At 61.4% G+C, this 23,637-nt stretch overlaps 1 protein-coding gene across 1 annotated transcript; it reads right to left on the bottom strand.

Annotated features, from left to right (window-relative positions):
- Window positions 1-11,663: 11,663 nt before the first annotated feature.
- FAM167A (family with sequence similarity 167 member A) lies at window positions 11,664-23,001 on the bottom strand. The gene is made up of 3 exons (XM_055145532.1): window positions 22,894-23,001; window positions 18,610-19,080; window positions 11,664-13,507 (listed from the first exon to the last, which is right to left on the bottom strand). The coding sequence occupies exons 2-3, from the start codon at window positions 18,889-18,891 to the stop codon at window positions 13,247-13,249; spliced, it is 543 nt and encodes a 180-aa protein (XP_055001507.1). The 5' UTR covers window positions 18,892-19,080; window positions 22,894-23,001; the 3' UTR covers window positions 11,664-13,246.
- Between the last annotated feature and the right edge of the window lie 636 nt (window positions 23,002-23,637).

Here is a 23,637-nt window from a genome sequence, read left to right as displayed (position 1 = left end):
TCACTGGAGCCACCCAGTCCTGGCAAAAAGTTTTTCTTTGTATTTCGATGCAGAAGAGCACTTACTTTGTTTCCCTGGCTGGGGTTGTGTTTTGGCAGGATAGCGCTCACCCTGTGTGAGTGAGGTCTTGGGTCTGATCCCTGGCACCACAAAAAACTTTTCTGGTAGGGGATCAATTCCTCCGTCCCTCTTGGAGAGCCCGGCAAGCTACCGAGAGTATCCCGCCCGCACGGCAGAGCCCGGCAGGCAAGCTGTGGCGTATTCGATATGCCAAAAACAGTAACAAGTCTCACAATGGAGATGTTACTGGTGCCCGCTTGAGCAAATTGATGAACAGCGGGATGACAGTGCTACAGTGCTGGAAGGGGTATCATACATGGCTATGCTCCTAGCTCTGTGCTCAGGGGACCCTTTGCAGTGCTGGGAATTGAACCTGGGTTGGTGGAATGCAAAGCAAACTCCTAACCCGCTGTACTCTGTCCGGCCCTATGATGTGTAAATTATTGAGAAGTGTGAAGATGGCCTGTGTGTGAAGGCTTCTCCGTTACAAGCCTCGCGCACTGGACAGTGTTGCAGGTCTAAGTGGAGGCGGGGCAGCCGGGCACGCGGTTCCTCGGTGTTCCCTCAGAGAGGAAACTTCCAGTCAGCAGACTAAGAGTCTCAGGACTTGGCAGCTCAACTTTTTCTTTCCCCCGTTTCTATTTCACTTTTAAAAAATTAAGTTAGAAAAAAATACCAAATTTAGTTGACTTTTAATTAAGGCGCTGTGATTTTCATCTGGTGTTCAGCAGGAGCCCCTCACCTGTGTCCCCAGGTCCTCTTCTGTCCCCCAGTTTCGCTGACAGGTATGTTTTGTGTTCGGTTGTTATATTTTTTAAAAAATTAATTTTATTATTATTAGTAGTAGTATTAGTATTAGTATTTTTCTTTTTGGGTCATACCTGGTGATGCACAGGGATCACTCCTGGCACTGCACTCAGGAATTACTCCTGGTGGTGCTCAGGGGACCATATGGGATGCTGGGAATAGAACCTGGGTCGACTGCGTGCAAGGCAAATGCCCTACCCGCTGTGCTATCACTCCAGCCCCTAATTAATTTTTAATTAGGGCGCTGTGACTTTCATTTATTCATAGCTGGGGTTCAGGTGTGTGGTGTGCCAGTCCCGGCTCCTCTACCTGTGACTCCGACCCCCTCCCATCTCCTGGCCTCACTGACAGACACATTTTCTTACATTTGGTCATTGTACTTGGGGTCCCCTGCTTCCGGAGCTGTTGGCTCTGTGGCTTCATTATATACATCCCTCACATGTCCACGAACCAAGGGCCTGTCCCTTCTTGTGATCTCCCGTTCACATCTTTTTTTGTTTGTTTGTTTGTTTGTTTGGGCCATACCTGGCTTTGCTCAAGGGTTACTCCTGACTCTGCACTCAGGAATCACTCCTGGCGGTGCTCAAGGGACCATATGGGATGCTGGGAATCGAACACAGGTTGTCCGAGTGCAAGGCAAATGCCCTATCTGCTGTGCTATCACCCCAGCCCCAGCCCGTTCACATCTTCCCCCCTCCCCCGCCCCCGGACCCTGTGCCTTTCCTTCCCTGCCCTTCTCATTCCTCTAATCTGGGGCCCCTCCCTGAGGCCTGGCATCCCCTCGTCCTGTTCTACACCCCACAGACAGTGAGACGGTGCCGTCTGCCTCCTGACGGGCTGTGCTGGGCACGAGACCTCCGGTTCCATCCGGTGGTGTGAGTTGTGTGACTTTATCACTGCCGCTTAGTATCTGCTTGGTGGACCCCACGCTTGACCCCATACCCCTGCTTGAGTGCCTGGCGAGGGCCTTTGGCACGAATGTGTTTGTGTCTTGGGGTGGGTACCGAGAAGAGGCATGGTGAAATCCTCTGCTGAGGCCCCCTCCAGATGGCTGTCCGTGGGCTGGGCCACGCGGCATTCCCAGCAGCAGTGCGTGAGAATTTCCACCCCGTGCCCGCCAACACAGATGGTCTGTTTTTGCTCTGTGCTGTCTCACTGGTGTGACATGCACCATTGTCCTGGGCTGGACGCCCTAATAGGTGATGCTGTGTACTTTCCATGTGCCTGTTGGCCACCATCTGATTTCTGCAGAGAAGCGTCTGTTCATTCCCTCTCCCCAGTTTTGGATAGGGTTAGGGGATTTGGGGGGTTAATCTCCATGAGTCCTTTGTACATCCTGGGCACCGACCCTTTATCTGATGTCTTGAGGGCAAACATTCTCTCCCCTCTGGTGGCTATCTCTTCATTTTAGCCCGTTTCTTTTTTAAAAAAATTTTATGATTTTTTTTATTTTATAAGGTAAATTTTATATTTACCTTATTTAATTACATTTTTTAAAATAAGGTAAATTCACAGTATTTAATTACATTTATTTTTTTATTTTTTTATTTTTTTTGCTTTTTGGGTCACACCCGGTAATGCACAGGGGTTACTCCTGGCTCTGCACTCAGGAATCACCCCTGGCGGTGCTCAGGGGGCCATATGGATGCTGGGAATCGAACCCGGGTCAGCCGCATGCAAGGCAAACGCCCTACCCGCTGTGCTATTGCTCCAGCCCCAAATTACATTTAATATTTAAACACCAATCCCACCACCATTACACCTTCCCACCACCAAATTTGGGATGTTTCCATCCCAAGTCCCAATCCCTGTCCCAAAGCAAAACTGAACCACCTGGAGAATCTGCCGCCAGTACTTGTCAATACACTGGCTCGGCTCTTCACAAACTACCTGTCCAAATGCAAGTTTCCATCCCAGTGGAAAACCAGCACGGCGGTTCTGTTGTATAAGAAGGGAGACATCCACAACATTGGGAACTATTGCCCAGTCTGCCTGTTATTCATCGTCTACAAGTTGTTCACTCGAGTCATCCTGAATAGAATAGGCAGAACACTAGATGAAGGACAACTATGTGAGCAAGCTGGGTTCCAAAGGGGATTCAGCATAACCGACCATATCCACACAGTGACCAAGCTCACTGAAGTTTCTAGAGAGTTCAAGATGCTGTTCTGTCTAATGTTCATCGATTTAAAGAAGCCCTTGATTCTGTTGAGACTGAAGTGGTCATTGAAGCCCTAGCCAAACAGGGTGTTCAAACTCAGTACATCAAGATCCTCCGTGAGCTGTATTATGGATTCACCACCAGAATCTCACCATTCTACAAGGAAGTGATCATTGACGTAAAGAGAAAGGTTCAGCAGGATGATACTATTTCACCGAAACTCTTCAGTGCCACCTTCGAGAACATCATGCGATGACTGGAATGGGAAGGAATAGGAGTGAAAATAGACGGTCGGCAACTACACCACCTCCGCTTCGCTGATGACATCGTTCTCATAATGACAAATAGCCAAGTGGCACAAATGCTGGTTGACTTCGACCTCGAATGTGGAAAGGTCGGACTACAGCTGAATCTCAGCAAAATGATGTTCATTAAAAACGAATAAGTCCCTGACATTCTATTTGCTCTCAATGGAACGAACATCTCCGAATGCAGCAGCTATTTGTACCTGGGTCGAGAACTCAACGTGAGGAACAACTTGGTGCCAGAACTGCGCAGGAGGAAGAGAGCAGCGTGGAACACCTTCAAGAATGTCGAAGATATAATATATATATATATATATGTATATATATATGATTTGTTGCCTACTATTTGAACCCCGTCAAATGTGGTGTGGTGCTTACAGAGAATGGGTAGAAAGTGTCTTATGATGTGTCCAAGAATATGTTCACTCGTACGTGAGGCTCTGCCCGAGCATGTTGGGAGCAGCCTTGAGCGTGGCGGCGATTGGGTTCTGGAGGTTTTCAGTTGCCGCAGCTGGGTCACTTGGGGCGGGGAGGGCCCTCACTGTCCCCTCTGGGGCGCCCTGAGTGAAACAGCCTGGCCCATGTTTCTTTTGCTGTGCAGAAGCCCTTACTAGGACACCGTTCCATTGGTTTTAGTTCCCGTCGCCTTGGCCAGAGTTAGTCACACGTGGAGGCAGTTCCTGAAGAAGGAGCCGCAGGTGTGCACGGCTCTCACCTGCATGTGCCCCCCGCCGCGACCCCGGCCTGGCCGCCTTCCTGAGCCAGCAGGCACTCACTCATTTCTTGTTTTCTGGCCCCCAAGATGGCTCTGAGAGGGCTCTTACTACTCGCACCCACGCCGAAACCTTAAAGTAACACAGGGTCAGGGAGATGGGCCAGTTGGAGGGCTCCAGCCTTGCGCAAGGCCTGCCTGAGTTTGATCCCCAGCACCACGTGTGGTCCCCTGAGCCCTGCCAGGAGCCATCACACAGCCAGGTGTGGACCCCAAACCCTAGACAAATAAGCATTAAAGTGACACAGGTACGACATTCCCGCTTCCAGTGAGCCAGCACCTTCCCTCTTCAGTAGGCGACAGTCCGTGTGTCCTGTGTAGTCCTTTCCATCATCACTCTCCACTCTTGTACCCCAGCAGAGCTGCTCGGCTATCTTGTCAGCCCCAGGAGTGGCTCCATCAGGAGTCCCCATTCACGGAGAGAAGCTAACACGCAGACATGGTGGCCTTTGGAGTCTCAGATTGGAGCCGACAGCACAGCGGGGAGGGTGTTTGCCTTGCAAACAGCTGACCCAGGTTCAATCTCCGGCATCCCCTATGATCCTCCGAGCCAGGGGATAATTCCTGAGTGCAGAGCCAGGAGTACCCCCGAGCATCGCTGGGTGTGAGCCAAAAAGCCAAAAGAAAAAACCCGCAGATTTCTCTCAGTTATGGGGTTCTTGGGAAAATCTGCTTTGGGGTAGGAATTGCCTGGTGTGGATTCTGACTGGACCCGCATGCGGACGTGTTTCCGTGCGCTGGAAGCAGATAGGGTTCCACTGGAGGGAGCCAGAGGGTGATTTTTGAGTCTTCCAGCGATAGTGGGGCAGGTGGGGTATTTGCCTTGCACGTGGCTGACCAGGGTTCATACCTGGCACCCATTATGGTCCCCCAAGCCCTGCCAGGAGACCAGGAGTAAGCCTGAGCATGGCCAGGTGTGGCCCCGAAACAAACACAAATGTCATTATAACACACCATAGTGGGCACTAAATCAAGCCTGAATGATAGGACATTCATGGGGCAGATTGCATCACTGTGGTCGGGACCCAGGACTGATGGGAAACACTGTATGGGCGTGCATGTTGTTTATGTGCACATATTTGCTGTGTATGTGCCTTTGCTGTGTGTGTGCCTTTGCTCTGTGTGTGCATTTGCTGCGTGCATGTGCTTGCGTGTGCTTTAAATTAGTCTGAGTCAGCTGTAACTTATTACCGGTTTCCTCATCAGCCATGAATGAACAACCTCACAGCTTGTTTGTTTTTATTTGTATGGGTAACAATTTAATCTTAAGCAGGGGAAATCTTTTCAGGATTCATCTCTTTGGGCCTCGCCATTTCTGGGGAACCCCGGAAGAAAGAGAACTGGAACTTAGCAAACGGCTTCTCTAGATTTTGGTTTGGGTTTCAGGGGGGGTCCCACCCGTGGTGCTCAGGGGGCCGTGCAACGCCCAGAGTCCCACTGCCACAGCCCCTGGTGACTTTGTTTGGCCTCGGGATGAGGCTGGAGCTGGTCCAGGCGATGTCACGTGACATGTCTCAGCCCACAGCAGACATGTAGGCAGGGAAACAAGAACCTGGCGTGGTTCAAAGGACCAGAGCACAGAGTGACCCCTGAGCACTAAACTGGGAGCAGCAATGAGCTAGGAGCAGCCCCTGAGCACCACCAAGCATGGCCCAAAGCCAAGTCATGTCTACTGAGTGGAGGCCGCAAGCAGGCGTCTATACCTGTGACCCTAGACTCTGGGCAGGCCAGGACCCAAGGTGGCATTTGGCTTTGGCCTCTATTTTTTTTGGGGGGAGGGTCACACCTGGTGATGCACAGGGGTTACCTCCTGGCTTTGCACTCAGGAATTACTCCTGGCAGTGCTCAGGGGACCATATGGGATGCTGGGAATCGAACCCGGGTGGGTCGTGTGCAAAGCAAACGCCCTACCTGCTGTGCTATCGCTCCAGCTCCTCATGGCTTTGGCCTCTAAAGGAGCTGGATCCAGGCCACAGCCAGCCTGGCTGCAGGCCACGGGGGCAGGAGGCGCCAGGCTGTCTGCAGGCTCTCTGGCAGAGCACCGCCCTCCGAGCCTGACACCGGATCCCCCAGCCCGGCGCCCTCTCCCTGTCAAGGGCGGGTAGAGCCCAGACTGGGGGTGCTGGCTCCTCAGCGAGGGGCTCACCCAGAGGGGGTGTTGGGAGGAGAGAGAGCACGCAGGTGAGCCCTGTGCTATGTCAGGAGGGGCTTGGGCCCCGCAGGAGGTAGGGGCCAGCGTTAAGGGGCAGGAAGCTGCCAGAGAGCATCACTGAGGAAGGACAGCTAGCAGAGCCTAAGCGGGCACGGAGGGCTGAGCGGGCAGGGCAGGAGGCGGGCCTGGTGGGGGACAGGTAGGAGAGCTGGCAGAGGGCAGGGCAGGAAGGGGAAGCCATGACGCCCCTTGGTGCCGCTGTGGATGCCCCGTGTCGGCCTGAGCTGGCACTGGGGGCACGGGGCCGTCCCTGAAGGAAGACCCGAGTCCCAGCCCTGACACCTGTTCTGAAGTGTCCTGAACTCTGACACGAGCCGCCAGGCCTGCATGCACGCCTGGTCGGGCAGAGATCCCACCTGTCAGCCTTCCCACCCCGGACCCTTTGCTCTGCCCAGACTGAGCACTCAGGCCCGAGCCTGTCACCTGCCGTGACCGTCCTTGGGACAAGCTCCTGTGGCTCTGTCGGCTGTCATGGGCCCAGAGCAGGCCCTGAAGGGCACTAGGGCACCTTCCTGAGGTGGGGGGGGAGGGCGTGTGGTGGGCGCCGTTTCCTCAAGCTCGCCCGTGGCACCTCTGCCATGTTCTCGGTGCATGTGCATCACGTGTCCCGCAATGGCACGTGCTCGCCATTCTCCCCGTGAGCCTGGAGGAGCGGCCAGATCACCGCTGGACTCTGTCCGCCGTCCCGCCACCACCTCCTCTGGGCGCCAAGCTGGGCCCCAGGGTCCTCTCGCCCTCGCTGTTCCCTGTCCACTCCCCCTGCCCTGCTGCCTCTCAGGCCCTTCCCACCTCTGTCCTGGGCTCCGTCACTGAGGACACCCCTCAGTGCCTCCCTCCCTCCCTCCCTCCCTCCCTCCTTCCCTCCCTCCCTCCCTCCCTCCCTCCCCTGCCTTCCCCACCCCTGTGGGCTCACTGGGCCCCCGAAGGACCCTCAGGGCTCCAGGTGTTGCTTCTCCCACCATCAGCGGGGCTGGGGCTGTCCTCAGCAGCGGGGGGTGGGGGGGGCGGGGAGGTCTGGAAGCTGGGCCTCGCCCTGGAGTGGCTCCAGCTCCACCTTAGCTTATCTACCGTAGGCCTTGGCAGCTGGCACAGCCCCACCGTCCTGCCAAGCCGGCCCCGCTCCCAGGCGGCACTCAATGCCACGCAGTCACAGGTGCACGCCCCTCCCCCACACCCAGGCTGCTGCTCGGGCCTCGCTCTCAGAGTTGAGGATCCGTCCTGCAGCTCACGCATACATGGGGGTGCTTGGGGACTCTGCTCCCAGTGCTCCTCCTGGCCCAGTGTTGGGGGGCTGCCCCAGTCTCTTTGGGCCAGTGTCTGCACTGTCCTCAGACAGTGAAGGACCCTGTGTAGAGCCCCCTGGACACTCCCTAGGCTGCAGGGTGGGTTGTCGGTGACCATCCAGGCACTGGGCACCGGGACCGGCCCTCCCCCAGCTTCTCTTCTGTGGAATGATTTCCTGCTGGGCGCCGTCCCCAGGGCCCTGTGGCAGCTGATGCAGGTGGGCAGAGCCAGGAGTGGCCCCAAACAGACAGAGGCACAGGAGCACCCCGGTAGCTGCACCGTCTTGCTTCTTTGCCCACTTTCTTCCAGAGACAAACACAGTGACCGGAAGCCGCACTTTAATCACCGAGTGCAGGGCCTGGTGCTGGTCACACCCTCCTGCCCAGTCCTGCTCCTTAGGCAAACGCGTCTCTGGGCCCCATACCTGGGCCCAGGCTCCTGCACCGTCACCACCCACACCAGAGTCTGGGCTCCTGTGCCTCCCGCGGGCCCTGCCGGGTTCTGGCCCTGCTCTGGGCCCGTGGCTCTGGGAAGCTTGTTCCTTCTTTTCCTCCCATTTTTGGGGGCACAAGGTGATGCTCAGGGCTTACTTTCAGCTTTGTGCTCAGCTTCACTTCTGGCGGGCCTCAGGGACCACCTGAGGTGCGGGGTCCGAGGGTCACTCCCAGCCTGCCGTGTGCGAGGCTGTGCCCTCCCTGCTGTGCTGGGCTCGGCCTCCACCCAGCCCTGGCTGGGCCGTCTCAGGGCTCCGAGGCTGCTGCCGTCCCGTCTGCCTGTCCACGGGCCAGGGCCTCTGCTCCCCCACTGCCCAGGCAGCAGGTGGCGCCCCAGCTGCCGCTTCGGGTTCGGGTGGTGGACCTGTCCAGCAAAGGCCAGCAGGGCTGAGCACAGGGCTCAAGTCTGCAGGTACCACATATCGCCAGCAGGGGGTGCCACAGGATCACCTTTGCACCTTCCTGGCAGGCGCAGGTATCCCTGGGGTGGGCCTGGGAGACCAAGGGGATCCCCAGGTCTGTGCCTGGAACCTTGGCGATTGGGACCTTCCTACCCTGTGTTCACACCAGGGTCTCCGGGGCTGACCATGCTCCTCCCTGGAGCCAAGCCCCCGAGACTCCCGTCTCATCCCCTGTTGGGGTCAGGACAATGCTTGAGGTGGGCTGTACCTGAGCATCTGCCGGTTGGCTGGAGCTCTGGGCAGTCAGAGGTGCCCCCATGGGGCTGCTGCCGAGGCTCTGTCCAGACACTGGGTGACACTTTAAGGTCATCCTTCAGGTGGGTGCGGGGGCAAGAGAGGAAGACTGAGGCTCAGGCAGGAGCGGGAAGAGGCGGAACAGACCCTGCTGGCTGTGGGGTGCCCACGCCCACCCACCCCCCGCCTCTCTGGCCACAGCTGCAGGGCCCACGGGACGCATGGGGGAGCAGAGTCAGCGCGTGTGCAGCTGCGACGGGAGACGGACAGGCAGAGCCAGTGTCTGCCCGGTGCCAGCCAGAGGGCACAGTGCCACACAGGCTGCTGTGGGCTGCAGCGGGCATGTGGGCGAGCCCGCTCCCGGTCAGCTGATGGGCACCTTTCCCCGTGCCCCCTGTACTTGGCACCTGCACCCGTGCCCCATGTCCTGGACACCTGTTCCCATGCCCTGTGTCCTGGGCAGTTGGTGGGTACTTGCCCCCATGCCCTGTGTCCTGGGCACCTGCCCCCACACCCCATGTCCTGGACACCTGTTCCCATGCCCCATGTCCTGGGCAGCCGACTGGCACCTGCCCCCACGCCCCATGTTCTGGGCACCTGCCCCTATGCCCTGTGTCCTGGGCACCTGCCCCCATGCCCTATGTTCTGGGAACCTGCCCCCATGCCCTGTGTCCTGGGCACCTGCCCCCACACCCCGTGTCCTGGACACCTGTCCCCATGCCCCGTGTCCCGGGCAGTCAGCGGGTACTTGCCCCCATGCCCCGTGTCCCGGGCACCTGCCCCCGTGCCCCATGTCCTGGACACCTGTCCCTATGCCCTGTGTCCTGGGCAGTCGGCGGGTACTTGCCCCCATGCCCCGTGTCCCGGGCACCTGCCCCCGTGCCCCATGTCCTGGACACCTGTTCCCATGCCCCATGTCCTGGGCAGCCGACTGGCACCTGCCCCCACGCCCCATGTTCTGGGCACCTGCCCCTATGCCCTGTGTCCTGGGCACCTGCCCCCATGCCCTATGTTCTGGGAACCTGCCCCCATGCCCTGTGTCCTGGGCACCTGCCCCCACACCCCATGTCCTGGACACCTGTCCCCATGCCCCGTGTCCCGGGCAGTCAGCGGGTACTTGCCCCCATGCCCCGTGTCCCGGGCACCTGCCCCCGTGCCCCATGTCCTGGACACCTGTCCCTATGCCCTGTGTCCTGGGCAGTCGGCGGGTACTTGCCCCCATGCCCCGTGTCCTGGGCACCTGCCCCCGTGCCCCATGTCCTGGACACCTGTCCCTATGCCCTGTGTCCTGGGCAGTCGGCGGGCACCTGCCCCCATGCCCCGTGTCCTGGGTACCTGCCCCCATGCCCCATGTTCTGGCGGCAGACGGGCACCTGCCCCGTGCCCTCCGGCCCGCACCGTCCCTCCTAGAGCCTCATACTCCGCCCTCACCATCTGTATCGCTGTGTCCACACACAGGCATCCCCCGAGTCCCGGGACTGGGGACCCCGACAGCAGGAGTTTGGGAGTGCAGTGTGGCCCCGGTCTCACGTACGACCTGTTTTCTAGGGGGGCAGCAGGTGGGGTGCAGAGAGGCCCCTCCCGGGTCAGCCCCAGAAGCTCGGGGACCACAGGCCCCACCTTCCCCGGAATCTGCGAACCCTGCACCCTGTCCCAGCACCACCAAACGGGCGACCACAGCCCTGTGCCCCCACACCCAGGTAATCTGGAGGAGGAGGGTGGACAGTGTTTGTCCTGCACGCAGCCAGGCCGACCCAGAACAGTGTGGGGGCTGCGCTTCCTCTCGGCTGCCCCTCCTGGCCACGATCCTTCGTGCATGTTGGATCTGGACAGCGTCCCCGTCCATGGCCGCTGGGGCCGGTCCCTGCTGGCCGGGAGTGTCTCCACCAAGCTTATCTCCCACACTGGGGTGGGGGCTGCCCAGTGCTGGTCAGTTCCTCCCAGGCACCCGGCCAGCTCCAGGGCTGTTGGCTCAGAGCCTGAGAACAGGATTTGAAAATACCAGCATCAGCCCGGCAGACGGGCGGGCCAGCCTCCCGGCCAGGCCTGGGGCAGAGGGGCTGGGGTGGCCGTGCCTGGGGGGTGTCTGCGGGGTGGGGGTGAGGCTGCTCCCCTATGCAGTGGCCCCTGAATCTCACTGTCCTCTCTACCTCGTGTCCCTGCTGGCCACCCCAGGGCCGCCAGCCTGTCCCCTCCTGCTCGCCGAGCACCCCCGCCTCACCCTGGAGTGGGCAACCCCCCGCTGAGGCCACCTGCCTGGTCCAGGGGCGACAGGATGGGGGGGGGATATGCACCAAGGCCCCATGGGTGCGCCGAAGCCAGCCAGTGCTGTAGCCACTCACTCCTGACCTGAGCCTGAGGGGACTCCATGTGGCCGTGTCCCCCCTCCCGATTCTGGCAGTGAAGGAGTGACGGGCATCGGGGCACCCCCAGAGCCTATGGCGACACGCGTGTGCAGTGGGTCTGTCTGAAGGAACACACACACACTTCATTCAAGATACTTTCTTGGGCCGGAGCGACAGGACAGCAGGGAGGGCACACGGCGGACCCGGGTTCGATGCTGGCACTACATATGGTCCCCCGAGCCCACTGGGTGTGGGCCAAGAACAAACTAACAATCATGGGTACTCCCCAGTCTGCCCTCCTCCGCTGCTCTCTTCCTCTTCCCCTCCTTCCTTCTGTCCTCCCCTTCTCTTCCTCCCTCCCTCCCCTTCCTTTCTCCTCTTTCCTTCCTCCCCCTTCCTCCTGGTCTTCCCCCCTGCATTGCCAGGATCCACCCAGAGCTGCCATGGGGCTGCAGCCCCTCCCGCCTCCCCCCTCCCGCTGCCCTTTCTCTGCTCCAAGGAAGCCCAATTCTCCCACTCTCAGATCTTCTCCCAAAGTCTTTTATTTGACTTTACCTAACCACAGTGTAGAATCAGAGCGTGAAAGACTCGAACCCGTGCCAGCTGAGGTGAGGTCAGCTCTGCGCATTGCGGTGGAGGAGGAGAGGGGCCAGCTCCAGCCCCCTGACCCTGTCCCAGGAATTCCACAGGAATGCTTAGTCAGGTCCAACGGCAGGGAGGGGCGGGGTGGGGGGGCGACCGGGGTGCGTTACTTTCTAGAGGGCCCTAGAGAAGAAAAAGTTCCTGTGCCCCGTGTGGAGTGGGCCGTGCGCCCTGAGCTGAGCACCCGAGGAAGGGGGCTGCAGGGCTGGGGAGGGGGCCTGCGGGGCGGGAGGGCACAGCGGTTGGGGGGCTGCGTGGCTCTGAGACTCCAGCAGGAGGCCACCGTCTCGAAGTCCACAGGGTCCACGGGCAGGGCCTAGCTGAATTGGTGAAAAACCTTTTTTTTGCTTTTTGGGTCACACCCAGTGATGCACAGGGGTCACTCCTGGCTCTGCACTCAGGAATCATTCCTGGCGGTGCTCAGGGGACCCTATGAGATGCTGGGAATCGAACCCGGGTCGGTCGTGTGCAAGGCAAACGCCCTCCCTCTGTGCTATCGCCCCAGCCCCAATTGGTGAAAAATCTTAAACATTTCTTTGAAAATAAACTTATGTATGTTTTGTTATTAGTAAATATTTGATTTTTGCACTTATGTAATATCTCTATCTACTTGGAGTCCTGAGCAGAAAGTTTAAAGACTTTGTTTTTTTAACTCCAACTATCCCAGGGGTTCACTCTGTGTGCATGCATGTGTGTGGTATGTGTGTGTGCATGCATGTGTGGGGGCAGGTATGTGGTTTGTGCACCTGTGGAAAACTGCAATCCATGTGTGCACACGTGTGGATGTGTCTATGCACACGTGTGTGGTATGTGCATGTGTGTGCACATGTGTGGTATCTGCATGTTTATGCACACAATTGTGGTGTGTGCACACATGTGGTATGTGTATGTCTGTGCACATGTGTGTAGTGTGCATGTCTGTGTACATGTGTGTGGTATGTACATGTGTGGCATGTACATTTGTGGGTACATGTCTGTGCACACACACAACACACTCTGGGTTCACTCATGTGTTCTCTGCCCTGAGGTGCACGTGGGGCCTGAGTGCAGTGCAGAGCAGAGAACAGGACGTGGGTGCAACACGCTACATGTGCCCCCCCGCCGCACCCCAGGGAGTCACTGTCCCTCCCCTCCCCTCCCACTTTATGAAGGGGGTCCCTGGGGTTCTGGGGGGACCTTTGGACATGCCCCTTGCCTGGCTGACCTCATGCCTGCCCTCACTCGCCCTTAAGATCAGGCCAGAGCCTCTGCCCCAAACCACTCAACACCGCGGGGCCTGCTGGGGGGTCCCCAGCACCCTCCCGGCTAGGGTGCAGGGCAGGGGCTCTCTGGGGCTGGGGCTGTGCCACAGGGTCCCTGAATGCAAGCAGCCCCCCAGCCCTGCTCTGAGACTGGGTCCCGCTGCTGCCCAGTCCTGTGGGGCCAGCTGGTATCTGAGCCTCAGGCCGGGGGCCCGGCCACACTCGGGGTCAGCACAGAGAGAACCTCCGGGAGTTGAGGTTCATCTTGGTGACGCCGATGAGCTTGAGCGGGGCGGACAGGCTGAAGTGGGGGGCCGGCGGGCAGTCGCACAGGTCCGACAGCTCGTCCCGCTCCTCCAGCTCCAGGGCTGCGTCGTTCAGCATCCGCCGGTGCAGGTCGCACGCCTGCTCCACCTTCAGCTGGTGGATGTCGCCGCGCAGACGCATGAGCTGCCGCGCCAGCTGCTGGTCCTGCAGCCGCATCTCGGCCTGCGGGGGACAGAGGGGTCAGTCAGGCAGCCTGTCCAGTGGCCAGCCCCGCAGGACACCTCCGCCTGGAGCTGCACCACCCACGGCTGAGTCGCCCAGGACCCCTCTGCCTGGCCGCCACCACGCTTGGGCCCCCGTTGAAGGGGCAGGCGGCCCTGCCCAGAGGGGTCTCCAACTGTGACGGAATGGGAAGGCGGAAACAGGACGGGGTTAAAGGCACTCTCCTTGCATGCGCTGACCCTGGTTTGAACCCCAGCACCCCCAGGTGTGGACCAAGCCCACCCAGCCCTGGTGGGAGAGAACAAGGGAGAGGTAAACACGGAGCGATCACATGGAGGGGAAGCAGCAGACACAGAACATTCCGGAGTCTGGGCGGGTTAGGCTCGAGTGTGTCTGGACACCTTTAGGTCACCTGCACGTTGGCACATACCAGACACGGCCGGCCGTCGGCACCGGGGGGCTGGGACCAGACCAGCAGGTTTAACACTTTCCAGCAACTGGAAGAGCTCTGGCCGCCTTCCCCGCACACAGCAGACGCTCGCCCACGTGGGCACTCAGACACGCGGCCATGGGTGGCCAGGGCTGGGTCTGTCCATGCCTGCTCCTCCCCAGCGGCTGTCTGCTGAGCACTTTGCCGCGCGGCTGTCCAGCTCCCTGTCTGACCCCCGCTCCCCGCGGCTTCCAGACCCCAGCTCGGGGCAGGCAGGGGCTGCTCCATTCCCGAGACGCCCTGAGTTCCCTGCAGGACCAAAGCTCCCGCCTCCCCGGGTGTCTGGGGCCAGAAACCCCTACCCCTGCTTTCCTTGTTTGCCCTTGGGCCTCACCCAGCAGCACTCAGGGCTGCTCTGGGCTCTGTGCTCGAACCCAGGGGACCCGATGGGGTCCTGAGCATCAAACCTGGGTCAGCTTGATGTAGGCAGGTAGACAGGGGAAAGCCCTTGGCAAAGAACTCAGGTCAACAAAGCTTCTGGGAAGAAATATTTTAAGACTGATCCACCTTGTGGATACGGAAAACAAAGATCTGATAAGACCATCAGCAGACTCCTGAGGAGATTGGACCCCTCCCCATGGGTTCCTCTCCTCGAAAATCCTTGGGCCTCTCCTTTAATCTTATTAACTTCAGTAATTCAGCCCCTAGAGTTCTAGAGACTCTAGAACATTCCAGATCAAGCCGACCCACAAAGAACCTATAAAAGCCAGCCCAAGAGCCCATTCCAGGCTCTCTCCGCCCTTGAGAAGCCTGCGGTCTCTCTCTCTCTTCTTTCTTTTTTTTTTGCTTTTTGGGTCACACCCGGTGATGCTCAAGAGTTACTCCTGGCTCTGCACTCAGGAATTACCCCTGGCGGTGCTTGGGGGACCATATGGGATGCTGGGAATCGAACCCCCGGGTTGGCCACGTGCAAGGCAAACGCCCAACCTGCTGTGCTATTGCTCCAGCCCCGCCCTCGGTCTCTCTTGAGCGTGTTACTGTCTCTCTTACTCTCCACTCTCCCACTTTTTTTTTTTTTTTTTTTTTGCTTTTTGGGTCACACCTGGCAACGCACAGGGGTTACTCCTGGCTCTGCACTCAGGAATTACCCCTGGCTGTGCTCAGGGGACCATATGGGATGCTGGGATTTGAACCCGGGTCGGCCTCGTGCAAGGCAAACGCCCTACCCGCTGTGCTATCTCTCCAGCCCCTCTCCCACTTTTCTCTTCCTCCTTCCCTCCAAAAACCCTCCAAATAAAATCTGTTTTACTTCACTGCCTGTCTCCTCCTGAGATTCTTTTCTGCGAGAGAGACAAGAACCCTGAAAACCCTGGGTAAGGCCTGGGACTGGTTTCTCCTTTCCTGCAAAGAGTAAATCCTCGCTCCAGCCTGAGTCCATGGCTCCCTGAGAAATCGGGAGGTGGGGATCGACTCTGATGCTGAGACGACCAAGTGGACTTCAGGTGTGGCCTGACGGCCACCTCGTGGGGCTGGTGGGGCTCAGGCCCATGCCGAGCAGGGGCTCACTGCAGGCTTTTACCGGTCCTAGTCTTCCCAGCGGGTCCCGGGTGGCAGAGGTGGAGTGAGAGGAGGTGACTGCCTTCTCTCCTCCTGACTCACGTGAGCAACCCATGGGGTCCACCAACACCAAGCTTGTGTGTATTCTATACACAGGTGCATACGTGAGCCCTTGTATACACATGCGCAGGGTGAGGTCGGCAGGAAGGTGGCGGTCGTGCTCGAGGGCCCCACCTGCCCTCTGACCCCACCTGCTACCCCAGGTGGGACCAAGTGCCCCTCAAGATGGCGGGCGGGGTCTTCAGGCTGTGACTCCAGCTGAAGTGCTCTCACAGCTACAGGTGTGGAAAGGAAGGGCGTGGGAGAGCGGGAAGGCCAGGAAGGGTGTGGAAGGGTGTGGGAAGGGCGTGCCCTTGCCCTGCACGCATGAGGCCAGTGCACCCACCTGTCACATCCCCTCCCCATGACCCCCACGGCCCCTGACCACAGGCAGCACCACTGGGCCCCAGCACTAACCTTTCCTTCCTGGTTGTCCAAGAACTGCCCCTGGATGCCCTGAGCACTGTCTGGAAGTCCCTCCCAACAGTCCATCCTACCACGCGCCATGGCGTGGACAAGCCGGAACCAAACCTTCCCTGCTCAGCCCAGCTGCCCAGGGCGGGAAGGTCCAGAGACAGAGGATGGGGACCCCCACAACTGTAGTGTCCTGGGTGGCCCTGGGCTGCCCTGTCTTAGAGGCGGGGAAGGTGGGCATAGCCCAATGGCCAGGGTCTTGCCTGGCCCCTGGCCCGGGGCTACATGGGCCAGGTTCCATCCCTGGCACCCATGCAGCCCCGAGCACCGCCAGGAGTGATCCCTGAGCTCAAATAAAATAAGGAGTGGAGAGGCGGTCACGTGTCCTGTCCTGATGCCGAGGAGTGGTCCTGTGGGCTGAGGCTGTGGGGTGACCCTGACCCGTCTGCCCAGCTGCATTTCACCTCCAAAGTGTCGCCTCCTGGGAAGCTTCTTCCAGCCCCTCGGAGGCTGCAGGGGCAGCTCGGAGGGGCCACCAGAGGCCCTGGGACAGGACCAGAGGGGAGGAAGGCCTGAGCGTGGCCCCCGGGGGGTGGGGTGGGAGGGTTCTGGCTGGGGGAGGCTGGGGGTGGGGGGCTCAGACCCCTGCCGGCCGTCCCTGCCCCTGGGGAGGTCCTTGCTCATCTGACCTGTGGCTGCTGGCTCTGCCCCCTCCCTGCCCCCGGGCACACGGGGGCTGGGGGCTGAGGTCCCTAATCCCTGGCTTCCTGGGCCCCCAGCCTGGCTGCACCCCGCCTGTCAGCATGTGAGAGGACGAAGACCCCAGACCCCCAGGGAGCCCCCGGGAGCCCCCCGCCGCCCCTTTCTGGCCCCGCTCTCACTTGGTCCCCGCACCCTCGTCTGCGGAAGCTCCTGCAGCTGGGCGTGGGGTGCAGCCTCTCGGGCGTGGCTGTGTCGGGGAGCCCCGCGGAGGGGAGCCCAGGCCCGGGTGTGACGCCCACGCTGCCGCACGCAGGACCAGGACGTGCAGGAGCGGCGGCGCCAGGCCGGGCAGGCGGCCAGGCCGGGCCAGGACACCTGCCTAATCCCCCGCCTGTGCGGGCTCTGCTCTCTCCCAGGCCTTCTCCCGCCTCCGCCCTCCTCGCTTCCCTGTCAGACCCGGGGGCCCTCGCAGCCCGCACAGCCGGACAGAGGGGCCGCGCGGCTGCCGCTACCCAGAAGGCACGCGAGCGGCTGGCACCTGCCCGCAGCCCCTCGCTCCCGACGAGGGCGACGATGATGCAGAGTAGGGGGCTCAGGCCGCTGCAGGCCAGTGAGGCCGCAGGCGCTGCAGGGTCTCCTCTGCTCGGGCTGGACCCAAGTCACCTGGGGGCGACTCCTCCGGCCTGCCCCGGGGCACCCAGGGACCGAGGGGTGCGGGGCGGCAGTGACCACACACACACCTCCTCGGCAAGTCGACCCCACGATCCCCAAGACCCCCTGACCTGTCCCCAAGGAGCCCGGCCTCGCCCCCGACAACGGCCGGTGAAGAGCCCGTGTGCCTGAGCTGTCCACACCCTCCTTGCTCCGTCCCGCTGTCTGTCCTCGCCCTCCTCACCCCTTCCTCACCCTTTCCTCGGCGCTCACACTCTGCCCCACTCTCAACCCCACGCCCAGCCCATCCTCATCCCAGCTCAGGGCCCAGTACTTATACACAGTCCCACACTCAGTGCTCATACTCAGTACTTAAACTCGCTCCTACACCCAGTGCTCACAGCCACCCATACACGGTTGCTCCCCTGTCAGTGCCCTGCTGTCCTGCTGTCCAGGCTGCACTGAAGGATGGTGGTGGGGTTGTCCCAAAGAGTGGACTTACCCCAGGGCCCTTGCCCGGGTCACCCCTTGGAATGAGAGTTGGGGCTCCCGGGGGAGTGGTGGGAGTTGTGGACACCTTCAGAGCATGGACTTGTGCGCTCATGAGAGTGTGTGTGTGGTCAGTGCAGAGGGAGCCCGTGGAACCCCACGGCCTGGAAAGAGACCCTAGGGAAGGCAGGCACGGGGAGACAGAGCCGGGGAGAGAGAGATGAGACAGAGACAGAGATAGAGAGACGAGACAGAGAAAGAGAGATAGAGGCAAGAGAGAGAGGCAGAAAGACAGAGACAGAGACAGAGATATGAGACAAATAGAGAGAGACAGAGACAGAGATAGAGTCAGAGTGAGAGACAGAGACAGAGGGAGACAGACAGAGATAGACAGAGATAGAGACAGAGAGAGGGAGGGATAGAGACAGAGAGACAGAGACAGAGACAAAGACAGAGACAGAGAGAGGCAGAGACAGAGAGACAGAAACAGAGACAGTCAGAGTGACAGAGACAGAGACAGAGGGAGACAGACAGAGATAGAGACACAGAGAGAGGGGGACAGAGACAGAGAGACAGAAACAGAGGCAGAGACAGAGAGAGGCAGAGTGACAGAGACAGAGACAGAGGGAGATAGAGACAGATAGAGAGAGACAGAGAGACAGAGACAGAGACAGGGAGACACTCGGAGGCCAGATGCGGGCACAGAGGCAAGAACGGAGGCAGCGAGGAGGCGGGGTGGGGCGGCCCCGGGTCCACTCACCAGTTCCTTCCGAAGCCAGCCCAGGGCTTCGTCCACGCTCTGGAAGCCGGGCAGCCTGCTGGAGCCCAGGTCGCGGGGCGGGCGGGGGCTGCTGCCGCTCGGGGGTGCGCCCTGGTCCCCCCGGGCCTGCCACTCCAGGTAGGAGGGCCTGCGTGTCTCCAGCCTCAGCTTCTCTGTGAGCGCCTTCAGGCTCTGCAGGTGGTCGTCCGCGGGCAGGGCTGCTCTGGCCACTCCCGACTCCTCACCGTCCATTTCCTCCACCCGGACGTGGGGCGCAGACATCGTCTGGCCAGCGGAGGCGCCGGGCTCAAGGCTGCCTGGAGCCCCCGGTGCCCACAGGCAGGTGCCGACAAGTGCTGGCAGCCACCGGGGGCGCCTCTGCCAAGGGGCCGGAAGACGTGGAGGTGCGGGCGGGCGGGACGGCGGGAGACAGGCCCCGACGGCCTCCGGGCAGGGCCCCGGCCAGCATCCCTGCAGGAAGGAGCCAGGGGTGAGCCAGCCCCGCCCTCCACACGAAGGGGGAGGCCGAGGCGGGGGCCGCCAGGAGCAGGGCATGGCCCGCTGTGAGACTTTTGTCCAGGGGCTCCTATGCCGAGACCCCCCTCTGACTCCCGAAACCCCCCCTCCAGGCACCATTTCCTGCCTCTGGAGCTAGAGACTCTAGCTGGCCCTGGGCCCAGCCTGTCCTCCCCGCAGGCCACACTCAGGGGTCTGTGGGAGACCCTGAACCCACCCAGCCCGCCACCCTCCCCTGCCGGGAGGCTGTGACTCCCCTTCCAGAACCTTCTCCCAGGCGTCCCAAAGGCCCGCACCAGTGGCAAGTCCTGGGCATTGCCCTGGCCCAGTGCAGCCTCCTGCCTTGGGGTGTCGGGGCTCAGAATGGCTTGGACAGAGGGGCCTGGCTGCAGGAGTCCTGTCCATCTTTGGGGGGCGAGGAGGAAGTCCTGACGAGGCCTCCGAGGGGGCTCCGGATGTCTCAGCTGCAGAGAGGGGCCCCTTGGGGTGGAGGTGTGGGGAGAGACTGAGAGTTTTTATCAACTGTCCATTTCAGGAAGCCCTGCACGGGAGTCCCTGCTTGCCAATGTGACCGGCAGGGCTGGGGGGCAGTGTCCAGCTGAGGAGTACAGACAGAATGAGGAACCCTTAGAAGTAGGTCATGGAGGGGGACACGGGGGTCCTGCCCTAGGTGTGAAGATGCTCAAAGAAGATCAGGCAAGATGTCTATTCTGGAGGCTTCTAGGGGGCTCTGAAAGTTTCTAGAAGGTGAAGTCTGGCCAGCGGACATCTCACTGCCCTCCCTTGCATAGAGCCAGACCCTGCCCGGGAGCTTCCCACCTTCACAAAGCCATGCCAGGCTGCACCCTGGGGTCAGGCTCTATTAGCCTGGGGCCCTGCCAGGCTGGTGAGCCCCGTGCTGGGAAGGGGCGTTCCCACGTGCGTCTCATGGGCCTTTGTGTGCCGGCGTCTGGGAAACCCCCCAGACTGGAGCCCCCAGGAGAAGCGGGTGCAGGGGGGCCGGCCCTCAGCTGCAGTGGCTGGAGCTGCTCTGGGTCTGCACAGACATGAGGCACTTGCACTTTTTATAAAATCTTAATTAGTTTATTTGCTGACTTAGGTGCCGGGGCTGGAAATTGGCAGCCCCCACTCAGAGGGGTGCCCCGTCCATAGCACGCCCCGGTACCCGGGGTGGGATTTCGGGGTGAGTGGGGACGGGCTGAGGGTGCAGGGTCTCCCCACTCTGCACGGCAGAGACGTGGGGGCAGCCCTGGCAGACAAGCCTGGCACTTGGGTTTCAGGCTGCCCTCAGCGCTCGGGGTCGGAGACTCAGCCCCGACCCGACCACCCCTGGGCCCCGGAGCCCCAGGAGGCCCCACGGCTCTGGCACCCGGCACCCCTGCCACTGCCCAAACATGCCCACAGCCGAGGAGCCGGGCCAGAGTGAGCTCATCCCGCCCGCCCGGGCCTGACGTGATCTCATCTGTACCCCGATCACCGCCAAACCCACTTCCGGCTCCTGGCTTCCCGGCAAGAGGGGCGGGTGCTGGCCCACTGCCCCCCTTTCCTCTCCCGCTTCTCCCCTCCCCACCTCCCCTCCTCTCCCCGACCCGGTGAGGCCCAGTGTGGCCCTCGGAGGGGGCCAGTTAAGGATCCTCATCCCCTGACCTGCAGGAATGAGGAAGCAACACTCAGCCTGTGTGAACCCTGAACCCCGAAACTCTGGGCCCAGCCCTGCCCAGCCCTGATGGGTGGTCTCGGTCACCTTCTGGGAACCAGGCTCTTCTGCACCCTCGAAGGTGCACCCCACTCCGCCCTGGGACTCTGCAAAGGCTGGGTGCAGGGGCCCGAGGGCCGAGTGCCTGCGGGGGACACGGGGCCCTGCCCCCTTCCCGGGGGGCCCTCGGGGAGGACTTTGCAGGGGGGCAGGGCCCAGGCGGCACTGGGCACGAGGGAGCCCCGGCTTCTCTTGCTCTTCTTCTTTCCTTCTTTCCCGCAGCTTCATAAAGAAGGGGACAATTCCAGGACCAGAGAACTGCTGACCATAGGGGTGGGCCACGCCTCAGCCTGGCCACAGGGGGCACGCCTCAGCCTGACTATGGAGCGCCACGCCTCAGCCTGACCACAAGCCCCCACCCCGGCCCCGCGCCATCCCAAGCTCCTCCTGCTCAGACTCCCCTGCCCGAGCCAACCCCCCTCAAGCCCCTAGGGACTGTCCCTACAGTCACCCCAATTTCAACCTCAGGGTTCACTTCATATTTAAAGCTCCTTCGGTCCCTCCTGGATTTCTAATGAGGAGGTGAGCACTGCCTCCGAGCACCCCTTCCTCCAGGCCGCTCCCACTGGGGGCCCCCAGAGGACCTGCATCCTCCCACTGCCCGCGATCCCCAGGACTGGGGGTGATCTCCCTGGCAGTCCGTCCATTGGGGACCACACCCACCAGTGCTGCAGAAATCGGGGTCTCCGGGAGTAGTGAGGGGTATGAGGGGGCCCTCTCAGCACCAGCATGGGGACACCCACAGGGGTCTGGGAAGCAGGGGACAGGCTGGGTCCCGGGCACGGCCCTGTGGGTCTCCCCTCTGATCCGGGTCCTAGGAGTGTGTGGGGGGGATGTCTCCACTCCCCCTCATTCAAGTTACCACGGCAGCTGCTGTGAGTGGCAAGGTGAGGGGCCCAAAGCCAGGGACACTGTGGGGGCAGGGGACGCTAGGGAGGGCCATGAAGAGAGGGAGGGGCTGCACCTCAAGGGGGTCACAAGGGGTCCCAAAGCCTTTGCCCCCGCGTGTTTGTGGGGAGGGGGTCTCTGAGAGAACCCACTTCCGGTCTCTGGGCTGCAGAAGTCCTGGGTCCATCCCAGTTCCCCCAGTAGTGGGGCAGGGCCGGGGGGCACTGTGGAGCCCTTGGGCTAAAGCGCCACCTCAGGCCCTGCCTGCTGTCCCCAGACCTGGCTCTGGGGGTCCCCTGGGGTCATCCGAAGCCCCCTGGCAGGAGCTCCTGGATGGAGGGGCCCCCCCAGAGCCTGGGCACTTTCCCTGCTCCCCCAAATCTAGAGCCCTGGAGGGAAGTGAGACCCCAGGAAGGTGGTGTGTGGGCGGGGACGCTCTTCTCCTGGGGGGGGGGAGGGAGGGCGCTCTGAAGGGGGCCCGGAGGGGCTCAGGCCCACCACCTGCTGAGTGCAGATCTGAGCACTCAGCGCTGCCCCTCGTGCCCCAGCCCTGCCCTGCGCCCCCAGATCCAGCGACCCCAGACCCCATGCCCCCAGACCCCGCGCGCCCCAGCCTTGCCCTGCGCCCTCAGACCCCGCGCCCTCCCAGACTCCGCGCGCCCAGCCCTGCCCTGCGCCCCCAGACCCCGCGCGCTCCCAGACTCCGCGCGCCCAGCCCTGCTTTGCGCCCCCAGACCCCGCGCGCTCCCAGACTCCGCGCGCCCAGCCCTGCCCCGTCCCCACAGACTCCGCGCGCCCAGCCCTGCTTTGCGCCCCCAGACCCCGGCGCCCCCAGACTCCGCGCGCCCAGCCCTGCCCCGTCCCCCACAGACTCCGTGCGCCCCAGCCCTGCCCTGAGCCCTCAGACCCTGCGCGCCCCCAGCCCTTCTTCGCGTCCCTGACCCCGCGCGGCCCCAGCTCTGCCCCGCGGCCCCCACTGGCCTTCACTGCCCCCCACTGCCCCCTTTTCTCCCGCTGCCCCCCACTGCTCCCACTTGCCCCCACTGTCCCTACCGCCCCCCACTGCACCTCACTGGCCCCCACCGGCGCCCCCGCGCCCAGGACGCGCGGTGCCCGGGACCCACCTGGAGAGCGCCCTGAGCCGCCGGCCCTGCCCTTCCCGGGACTTTTTCTTTCTTTCTCTCCGGGTTGCGTCAGGCGGTCGCCTGGAGACCGCGGTCGGTCCCGGAGCCCCCCGCCCCGTCCAGCCGGCGCGCCGGGTCCTAGAGCCCGCCCGGTGCCTGGGGTGTGCCAGCCCTGAAAACTGACCTGGTCCAGGCCCCTGCCCCAGTCTGGTCCCTCGGCAGGGCGCCGGCTGGGAGGGGCAGGGGCATCCCGGGGACGGCCCACAGCACCCTAGCCCTGGAGGACCAACGCCGGGACCTTCGGGAAAGGAGTGTGACCGCCAGTCCCTGCCCTGCCCCGCCCTGTCCAGGCCCTGTCCAGGCGAGCAGGGGCTCCCCAGCCTCCCCAGGAAACGGAGGCCCCTGGAAGGCCCGCAGAGCCCAGACTAAGGGAACAGATGTTTTAGGAACAGCTGGAAGGGCCTAGGGGACATCACCCGCTGACCACCGTGATGTCCAACTGGACAGCTCAGGTCTGGGTCCAGACCCTGGTGCCCTGCCTCCTCCTCAAAGGGGCCAGGACTGAGGAGGGGGTGTAATCCAGCTCCCACCCCCAACCCCATCTTTCATTTATCTATCTATCTATCTATCTATCTATCTATCTATCTATCTATCTATCTATCTATTATTTTATGGAATCCCTGTGAGATAGACCCCTACAGAGCTGTTCATGGTCGGGTTTCAGTCATACAGTGTCCAACATCC

The sequence above is a fragment of the Sorex araneus genome, chromosome 1 (genome assembly GCF_027595985.1).
Source record: "Sorex araneus isolate mSorAra2 chromosome 1, mSorAra2.pri, whole genome shotgun sequence".
Classification (NCBI taxonomy): domain Eukaryota; kingdom Metazoa; phylum Chordata; class Mammalia; order Eulipotyphla; family Soricidae; genus Sorex; species Sorex araneus.
This window is presented reverse-complemented; position numbering and strand designations above follow the sequence as displayed.